The 10,096-nt window shown below is 36.2% G+C and overlaps 1 protein-coding gene and 1 long non-coding RNA gene across 2 annotated transcripts; both read left to right on the forward strand.

Moving 5' to 3' along the window:
* Nucleotides 1-2,454: 2,454 nt before the first annotated feature.
* On the forward strand, nt 2,455-3,016 carry LOC113042608 (uncharacterized). Its single transcript, XR_003275599.1, has 3 exons — nt 2,455-2,549; nt 2,615-2,682; nt 2,757-3,016. It is a non-coding gene; the product is annotated as an uncharacterized LOC113042608 (long non-coding RNA).
* Nucleotides 3,017-5,472: 2,456 nt separating this feature from the next.
* LOC113042603 (ADP-ribosylation factor 1) lies at nt 5,473-10,096 on the forward strand. The gene is made up of 5 exons (XM_026201580.1): nt 5,473-5,599; nt 6,481-6,636; nt 6,851-6,961; nt 7,039-7,163; nt 9,074-10,096. The coding sequence occupies exons 2-5, from the start codon at nt 6,489-6,491 to the stop codon at nt 9,233-9,235; spliced, it is 546 nt and encodes a 181-aa protein (XP_026057365.1). The 5' UTR covers nt 5,473-5,599; nt 6,481-6,488; the 3' UTR covers nt 9,236-10,096.

Below are 10,096 nucleotides of genomic sequence, written 5' to 3' on the forward strand. Positions count from 1 at the left end.
TTAGTTTAATTTAATTTTCAAGTTTGAATATTTTTTATGTGATTTTGCCATTTTTATTATTATTTTATTTTAAAATTTTCTAAAACTTTAAGTTTATAATCTTATACATTTTTTAAAAAACAACTTATTTTATTTCACTTAGTTGCCAGGGTAGCATATTTAATAATTACTTTAATTTGGTTAATCTTAACTTTATTTATTTTAACTTTTTTTTTCAGTTAATGACATTTTTTTTATGAGAGAATGTGCATTGTTTAAAGGAAGATATAGATAGAGAAGACATTGCAGCTCGTAGATTTGATAATCAAACATCTGGCTTTACAAGTAAAGAAGACAGCAACATCCAGTCGTGCATCAGCAGCAGGTTTGCACATCGTGATTCTTTCCATTTACTTATTTACATAAAGGTTTATGAATTAATTGATCTATTAAACTGCTTTGTTTACTATGGTAATTCATAGGTCAGATGCAGAAAGAGAGAAGAAATCTACTGCTTGCCGCTTCAGAAAACATCACAGGAAACAGCGAACAGAGATTACAGACACGAGGAAAACAAAGAAGACGTGTAGAAAAGACAGAGCAGGAATAAGAAGAAATTCTCCAGTGGTTTCAGACCAGAAGACAAACGGCTCCTCAAGATGCTCCAAAGATCAAGCCGTGTTCTCATCCCGACCTCAGCAGATCTTCATCTGTGGAAATGTCCTCAAGATGCTGGTGTTTCCTGTATCTGCCTTCACAAGCTGGAGGTCACTACTCCAGGAGACTGTAATACCCACAATCCCTTTGTCAAAACTGAACGAGACCCTGAATCTGTCTGCAACAGCTTTGAGGAAGTATCTGAAGACTCAGATTTGGAGTAATACATGTCTGCACACTCTACAGCGGCGACTGCAGGGTCCAGATTGAACGCTTTAGACGACTTTGAATTTGACTTGACTTGTATTTTACAGACTGGGAAAGGAGAGCGAACGGAGCAGAAACCGAGCAGGGTTACAGTCCAGCCGAAGTGGAGTGGGGCTCTGAGGGATCATGGGACTCTCACAGTACCACAGACAGAAGAACCAGCGGCTGGGATTCAGACGGCTGTCGTTCAGAGGCTCTCGGTGATAATAAATGCCCAGACGGATGGCCTGAAGTGTTTGTGCCAGGATTTGAGGGCTGCTTTGACTGCTGGGATGTAGTTTGCAGAGACACTGTGCGCGATTCCAGCTCTATTTGCTCCAGACGGGATACAGGTGACCCGTCGGGTGTCGTGACTCAAATGGACCGCCGACATTTCTCTGAGCTTTTCTGTGAGATGGTTAAGGAAGTGATGCAAGAGAAAGACACAGAGGAAATGAACGTAAACGAGGGGTTTCTGTTCCACCCTAAACAGGTGTGACTAAAGTCATTAATGCAGGTTGACAATTGACAAGATATATATATATATATATATATATACGATGTCTTGCTCCTCATTATTTTCCTCCTCGCTCCAGTATCTGTCCATCCTGCTGCTCATCTTATCTCTGCTTAGTCTGTTCATATCAGCATCATCATCCCACTCGCTCTTTACGAAAAAAGGTTCGTCTATGGCATCACTGCAAACCCTGTCTTCCTGATATGCATCCAAATGAAACATTGAAAAAATAAAAGTTAGGGCGGGATTTGGTTTATGCATTAGTTTTTGATTGGTTACGAGATGGGGGTGTGGCAGTAAAAATGAATTCAAGCAAATGAAATGATCGGAGAAATCCATCATACATTACCAGTGATATGTAAATAATGTTATCTTGGACCATGATTTTGTCATGTCAGATATTTTCATGGATCAACATCCTTGATCAAAAGCACTTAAAAATATAGGTTTTATGAGTTCATAAACATCCATGGAACATTTTCATTCCACAAAAGTTCTTTATTTTGTAAAAAGATTCTTAGTTTTTTTTTTTTTAAGTTCTTCACACTAAGGAAAAGAACTGTTCAATGAAAGTTTCTTTTGGAAGCTAAAATGGTTCTTCATTGGCAATGCTGTGAAAACTCCCTTTTGAAACCTTTATTTTGACTGTTTGACATTTCCATTTACCAATCTGATTCTGTACGTTTAGGGTTAGGTACTTAACAGGTTCTTAACTTCACAAGATTTTGCTCGAGATTTAAATACTTCTTTGCAGCATACAGTGTCTCAAACTATTTAGGAAATGCATCAAACAGCAAATGTAGTAGCTCAAATGTTCTGATACAGAGTTTTGTGAATGAAGCACTTTTTATGCATTTTTTTCTCTCTCTCCACAGATCAAAAAGGAAAAAGTTTACCTGATTCTCATGGACTGCAACCTTTCACTTGCACCATCCGCTGTGACTCTGAGCAAGGTCTTAGTGCTGAGGTAAACCTGCAGACAGAATCATGACTTTTATGAAGGTTATTGTGCCAGAACATCAAATTATAACCCAATTTTCTTGTTACAGAAGCTCGAGGGTCTTTTCCTCCTGTAGTACCTCAGATGGTCAAAGCTTCAATGTGGATTGGTCAGTGGACACTGATCAGAAGCCGTCTTGCTACTTTGAAGGTAAGTTTCATCATTTCAGGTGCTTATGTATGTGTTTGTGAGTATTTATTTGTGTATGTGTGCAGGACTTGGCGTGGATATATGAGTTGAAGATGTAAGCGGAGAGAGTTTAAAAATCAGAGAGAGGCCACAGGTGAAAATTGGACATGTATTTAAGTAAGATTCCGGTAAGCAAGGATTAAACAGTGCATTACTACTTTATCACAGATATCTTTGAAGACTTTCAGTTTGGCCACCCTAGACGGGCGTCTGGTGTCTCCGGAAACAGAAGTGTTCGAGTCGGGCATGTGGTTGCAGTGTGTTCCTGCTCCTGACGTCAGTCCCAGCTGGGATTGGAGGATCAGAGACGGAAAACTGGAGCTGCAAGAATATGATGAACATACAGATACCTGCTCAACTGTGGCGCTCTAGCAAAAGTGACCATTGCAAAACAAAAAGAACTGAGCTTTATGCATCCCATTCCATTATTTTCATTCGTGTAGTAACTTGTTTTTGATTGAATTTAAACATTTTCAAAATTCTCTCAGTTTTTTTAAGCTTAATCATAATATTTAAAATTCTACGGTTTACTTTGTACACTGTTGATAGTTTTGTTAAGAAGACAACACTGTTTAGCTTCAGTGCTATACATAATATACACAATATAAATACTTTTATATAAAATACATGATTATAATTTGTGCATGAAAACAAATTCTATTTCAATGCTTTTTTTTTTAACTTTTTTTTTTATTGCATGAATAACAATTACAGAAAATGAACACACACACACAAAAAAAGAATAAAAATAAAAAATATAAATAGAAAATAAAATAAAATGCCAGGGTTAAAGATACACAAATGTAAAATACAAAAATTGTATAGAAATAAAACTAAATAGACCAAACAGAGAATTAAAGGCTTTGACATTTCACAAAATCTTAAAATTATTCAACAAATACATGGTTTTAACAGCTTTTTTGTTTGTACTGTCCTTAATGGAAACCATATAATTTTCTAGATCTTTCAATACCACAGAAAAAAAGGTTTCTGATTAGTAAATTTGCACCTGTGAATATGAAACTTAACTAAAATAATCAAAAGATTTATAATATACACTTCTTTTTCCATACTCTTTTCATATTGTAAAAAAACAAATATTACATGTTCGTATAACAAAAAAAAATTACAATCTAATTTGTTATTTATAAACTTCCCACCACAGCCTTTCGGTATATTGACAGTGCCAGAAAATATGAGGTACAGTTTCTGGCTGCAAAAAACAAAATTAACAATTTACATCAATATCTTTGTTAAATTTGGATAGAAAATGTTTAGCTGGGTAAAATTTATGCAGTATCTTGAATGAAATTTCCTTGACCTTATTTGTAAGAATATATTTATTAGGTAACAACCAGACCTTATTCCAATTAATAGTTCCAATAAACCTTGACCAATAGGAAATGACATGTGGTTTACTGACAAGTTCTTTTTGAAAAAGGGAACGTATAGTATTATTTTTAGAGAATGAAATACCTCTACATAGAGAGACAACACCCAAAGAGATAGCACCAATTACAGAGGCAAATTCTTTAGGGGAAACAGGGAGGTTGAAGTATGAAAGAAACTCATCATAAGTCATTAAATACCCCTCATAATTCAACAACTGACCAACCACAAGAATGCCCTCATCAAACCAAGTTTTCAAAAATATATTGTATACGGTTTTTCCACAAAAAATTCAGCATAATTTGATCAATTATCTTATTTGTTTTATTATCTGAGTGTATTGAGGAAGCTATATAAGTAAGCCTAGAAATACCTTCCGCTTTAGCCAGCAGAACACGACCTTTGAGAGACAAGTCCCTCTGCAACCAAATATTAAATCTGTTCTTTACTTTTTTTAATCACTGGGTCGAAATTTTGTGACATTCTCTCCTGCTCATTTTTAGTAATAACCATACCCAAATAAGTTGGAGAATCCTTTACAGGGATATTACATATATTTCTGTAATGGCAACTTTTTAAAGCAAATAGTTCACATTTTTGTAAATTAAGACAAAGCCCTGAGGCACTGGAAAAAACTTCAATGATCTTGACCGCTGACTGAATTTGATCAACATTTTTCAGGAAAAGAGCCGTGTCATCAGCCAACTGACTTATCAGGACACTTCTCTCTTCAACTTAATTCCTTTTAAATTGGATGATTTAATAAAGTGACAAAACACCTGAGCAACAATGAGAAAGAGGTAAACAGAGGCTGGGCAGCCTTGCCTAACTCCTCTTTCCAAATTAAATCTTTGAGTAGCGCCATTCTTTAATTTCACAGAACAATTTCCCCCCGCATAAAGAGTTTTCATAGCATTACAGAAATAAGCCCCAAACCCAAAGTGTTCTAAACAGTAGAAAATAAAAGGATGCTCAACAGAATCAAAGGCTTTGAAAAAAATCAAAAAAAAGTATAAAGCCATCATCATTTATAAGGTCAGAATAATCAATAAGATCAAAAATAAGTCTAATGTTGTTACATATATGACGGTTTCTCATAAACCCAGATTGATTTTCATCGATAATGGAATCTAATACTAATTTGAATATTTGGGCAAATACCTGAGCAAATATTTTATAATCATTATTTAACAAACGAATGGGTCTCCAATTATCAATAAGCAATAAATCTTTCTTGGGCTTAGGAATCAAACTAATTATACCTTGCGTCATAGTTGTAGGAAGCTGTGAGTACTGTAAGCTTTCAGAGTATACTTTAAAAAGAAACGGGGCGCTATTTCAATGCTGTGCAACGTTTACTAAGGCGTGTACAGTCACTGCAATAAATCGGAAGTCGTTACTTCCTCATTTCCCAAATCCAGCCGGATCTGTCGATCATTCTGATTGGACCTCACTCAGTGAAGGCGGGATTATGTATTGTTCTCCTAATCCGATTGGGCCGTTGTTTGTGATGGGCGGGTCTTGTCAAGCCGGTGCGTTGAGTTGCAATATACGCCATTTTGCATTGACAGCGGTGCGCTAAAGCAGTGGAATCAGAAAGCTCGAGAATTCCCTGTTTAGAGGTAATTTTATTTCCTTCGCCTTTATAATAAACATTCTCACGCGTCGCCGATTGCGTCAAGATACTTAGTCATTAATTAAACCTTCTTCAAATGGAAAAATCCGTCATTTTAAGTGCCAGCTGGCTGCTCTTAGCTTGTGTGTAGCTAACTTTAGTCGGCTAACGTAATTTGCTAAAGATGATTGGTTCATAAAATGAATTTCTTTGAGAAAAACACAGCCTTACACTTACACTCTTCAAATAATAGGTATTAGTACTTAAAAATGGCTGGAAAGCATAATTTCGTCCGTGGTAGACAAAGCTAGCTATCCTGCTACTATTATGACAGAAGTGACGTTATATAGTTACCCATTCAAATTTATCTTGAAAATGATTAAATTAACGTTAATCTTACTTTTATGTGGTGTAGTAATTTAATTAAACTTTGGATTAAATGTGAGTGCCCTGCCAGTCTGGTAGTACTTGTCTATTTTTATCAGACCTTTATTTACAAACACTAGTTTACATGACATTACATTTATTTTTAAGTGTCTATCCTAGTATCCAACACCGATCATGACGGCGTTTGTCCTTTATTAAATAAAATTAAAAGTTATATCGTTCATGTACAATCAGACTATTTTATTCTTCCTGTGCAATTTCATGAAAATGTATGACTTTGGATATTTAAAGAGATTGCATTGTCATTACTGCATTTCGTTGCCTTGTGCCTTACATGTGCTGCAATGACAAAATAGCTGAATCAATTACAGTGTCTTGTTTTCTAACCCAGCATTAAATGGGACTTTTGAATTAAAGTGAATGTACTAACATGAATGTAGTTTCTGTGCTGTATAACCTCTTTTTTAAATGCTAATATATGTTGAAATCTTATTTTTGCAGTGTAAAGCATGGGGAATGTCTTTGCGAACCTGTTTAAGGGTTTATTTGGGAAGAAGGAGATGAGAATTCTCATGGTCGGTCTTGATGCCGCTGGTAAAACCACCATCCTGTACAAACTCAAGCTGGGAGAAATAGTCACCACCATTCCCACTATCGGTACGGCTGAAGACCTCATCTGTTATTTGTTTTTGTCAGTGATATGCTATCTTGAACACACATTTTATGTCATCTTGTGGTTTGACCTTGACAGTGCACAAAAGTCTTTTGTTCAGACTATCTACTGTGCTTTGTTGTATATGTGTTGGATTTGTGTCTTTAATGCCCAGGCTTTAAAGTTGTTTTCCCCTGTTGTATCCTTTGTGTGCTGCAGGTTTTAATGTAGAGACGGTAGAGTATAAGAATATCAGTTTCACAGTTTGGGATGTTGGTGGCCAAGACAAAATCAGACCACTTTGGAGGCACTACTTCCAGAACACTCAAGGTATGAGAGCCAAAAACTATCAGGATTTGTTGTGCAAATGGAATGATTAATGATTTTCCTGTTATTCCTGGTGCCAGGTCTGATCTTTGTAGTGGATAGTAATGACAGGGAACGAGTTAATGAAGCCAGAGAGGAGCTGACGAGAATGTTAGCCGAAGACGAGTTGCGTGATGCTGTCCTTCTCGTTTTTGCAAATAAACAGGTGAGCATCACTTATCTTTCTAATGTTAAATGCAAATTATAGAAGAAACTCAGATAAATTGATTTATTAGCTTTAAAATGGAGAAGAAAATGTTTCCCGTGCCCACTGGTGGTTTGCAGTATTTTGGCACAAATTGAATTGGTTTTAGACAGATGCCAACATTGATAGGTTGAATGACATTCTCATCTTAAGAAAAAAAGCATGAAGGTTATATGACCCAGACCACATTAGACACAGGTTAACCCTCAGAGATCCAGATCTGCTGAACTGCATTAATAAAGCAATAAATGAATACCTGACTTTTTCCACTAGAAATGGGTAAAACAGTAGCTGACACTCTGAAGTTTTGGTGGGAAAAATGCGCATTATCATGCTGAAGTCAGTCAGCTGACACTATTCCTAACATTTTTTGGAACAAGTTTACCTATTTATAAAGTAAATTTAGATATATTTTTCTAGATGTGGGAAAAGGCTTAAAAGCCAGGTAATTGTAAACATGCATAAGTGTCTAGGCTGTGCATTAATAATCTGTGTATCATTCGTTCACTCGTTTGTTTTTATTTAATATTGAAAGTAGCAAAAATTTGAAAACCGCTCATTTTCTGTTCTAACCAAACCACCCCCACCTCCCCAAGAAATGAAAAACAAGAATTTAGCTTAATTTTTTATTTTTCGTTCAGGAGTCTAAAAATTTATACACAGCTTGAATATTCTATTTTCACAAGTGGGCGGGAATTAAAAGGCCCTTTCTTCTGTTTGGTCTGCTGAAAATAAAAACGTGCCGTCATGAGTTCTTTTGCATTTCCGTGCGGTAGAATAATTGTCCTCCGCTGCTGCAGGTGTACGGATTCTTAATGCGTTTATTGCAGCTACACTCAATGTGTTCTCAATGTGCTAGAGAGTACATGCTGTGATTTATTCCAAATAATCTAAATGTAGACTTCTAAAAGTAGATGCGTCAAGTATTCGCTGTGTGTACTTGTGCATACTGTGCTCAATGAGACCAAGACACACTAAAGTAGCACTTTTATTGTTTTAAAGGCATGACATTTTGCTGTCATCTTTAACTTAATTTTTTCTTTTTTGTATTGGTGTTTAAAATGTTTTATTTAAAATGAATTAATTAAACAAACAAACTTACTGGGCGAGCAGGGCTGGCTATGACAGCCTTCATATAATACATGATCAGCTGATGCAAGTCATAGTACTTATATCTACACAGAAGAAAGTCAAGACTCTTTGTTGAGCTATTCATTAATCTGGTTGTTTGATGAGAAAAAGATGAAATGTATTTGCAATAAACGCATTAAGAATCTGTACACCTGCAGGAGTGGAGGACTAATATTTAGCCGTGTGGAACCATGAAAGAACTGATGATGGCACGGTTTGACCAATCAGCAGATATATATATATATATATATATATATATAATTTAAAATAATATATCATTTTTCTCTCACACAATTCGAGTGATGTTAAAATATATTTCATTTACAAATGCGTTGATATGACTATTACAATGTTTTTATTTCAACAATAAGTTTTCATTGCTGTATCACTGGTTGAAATATGTATTTTCTAAAATACATTTGTTTACTGAATTGTTTTGTGATAACTAATGATTCATAACTGTCACTTACTATATCAAAAAATATTGGTGGATTTTTGCAAACTTAAGCAACCTAATATACATATTAATTTTTAAGGGTGGGAAAAAAAATTGTACTATTAATGCTTGAGGTTAAAAGTAATATTTAATGTAAAATCTGAGTGTGCGTTACACAGAAGAGTTTAACTTCTTTTTTTTACTTCTATCCTGTTTCACTTGAAGATGTCATGTTACACAAGTAAAATAGATTGTGAATGACGTTTCACAATGATTTTACGTGATTGTCTCTTGTTGATCACAGGACCTTCCCAATGCCATGAACGCAGCTGAGCTCACAGACAAACTGGGCCTTCACGCCCTCCGTCATCGTAACTGGTACATCCAGGCCACCTGCGCCACCAGCGGAGACGGGCTCTACGAGGGGCTGGACTGGCTCTCCAATCAGCTAAAAAATCAGAAATGAGCTCGTCTACCACCTCCAAATCTGTGTGTGTGTGTTGACGTACGAATGTGTATGTGTGTGTGACGTGTGCGTGTTTCTGAGAGAGCGAGACACACACAGCTACAGTACTGACCCAGACTTTGACTGAACTCAGTAACCCATGTTCCCCTCTTTCGTTTAGGTTTGGGCATTGCTGATTCAGACTGTGTTTGTGTGTGCATGTGTGCATAGTTTATCTTTATTATGCACGTTAGCAAGAATGTATCGTTTCTGTGTGTCCATGTGTGTATGAAGGCTTCTGTCTGTTTGCTTGGTTTGGGAATGACCCTGGCGTGCCTTTTATACACATACATCTCCTCTTATCATTCCACATCACAAACCGTACGTTTTTTTTTTTTTTTTTTTTGCTCCATACTGCACCACGCATAGTTTTCAAATGGCGAAGAAAGAACCATGGTTGTCATAATAAACCTGCAATAACATAGTATCCCAGTTTTACAGGCCTGCTGATTATACAACCCGTACACTTTCCATACAGCATTTTAAATTGAGTCTAAAAACCTGCCCTGTATCTTTAGGAAAAACTGTGTTGTAACCTGTATCAGGTCAGGATGGATTCGCTCAGATTCCCCCCCGATGCACCACTATCCTTGATTGTTCTTTTGAGTCATTTGAAAATCAGGCTGTTTTATTTTCAGCTCTTCAGCTCCATGTTTTAATTTGTTTTCCGGGTAGTGAAGTCGTGGGCAGATCTCTGGTTTCCTGCTGTACACTACCTGTTTCCAGCCGCCACACACACCCCAAGCACAATCACAGACTGCTGAACATTCCCCCTACCACCAAATTGTTGGATTTGATTTGAATTAAAAACATCATATGTTA

Source organism: Carassius auratus, chromosome 24 (genome assembly GCF_003368295.1).
Source record: "Carassius auratus strain Wakin chromosome 24, ASM336829v1, whole genome shotgun sequence".
Lineage (NCBI taxonomy): Eukaryota > Metazoa > Chordata > Actinopteri > Cypriniformes > Cyprinidae > Carassius > Carassius auratus.

What these genes read in the sequence shown, in the direction of transcription:
- LOC113042603 (XM_026201580.1), top strand. Translation starts at nt 6,489, where the DNA reads ATGGGGAATGTCTTTGCGAACCTGTTTAAGGGTTTATTTGGGAAGAAG. An exon ending in CACCACCATTCCCACTATCG is followed by an intron (nt 6,637 to 6,850) that starts GTACGGCTGAAG and finishes TGTGTGCTGCAG; the next exon opens with GTTTTAATGTAGAGACGGTA. An exon ending in TCGTTTTTGCAAATAAACAG is followed by an intron (nt 7,164 to 9,073) that starts GTGAGCATCACT and finishes TGTTGATCACAG; the next exon opens with GACCTTCCCAATGCCATGAA.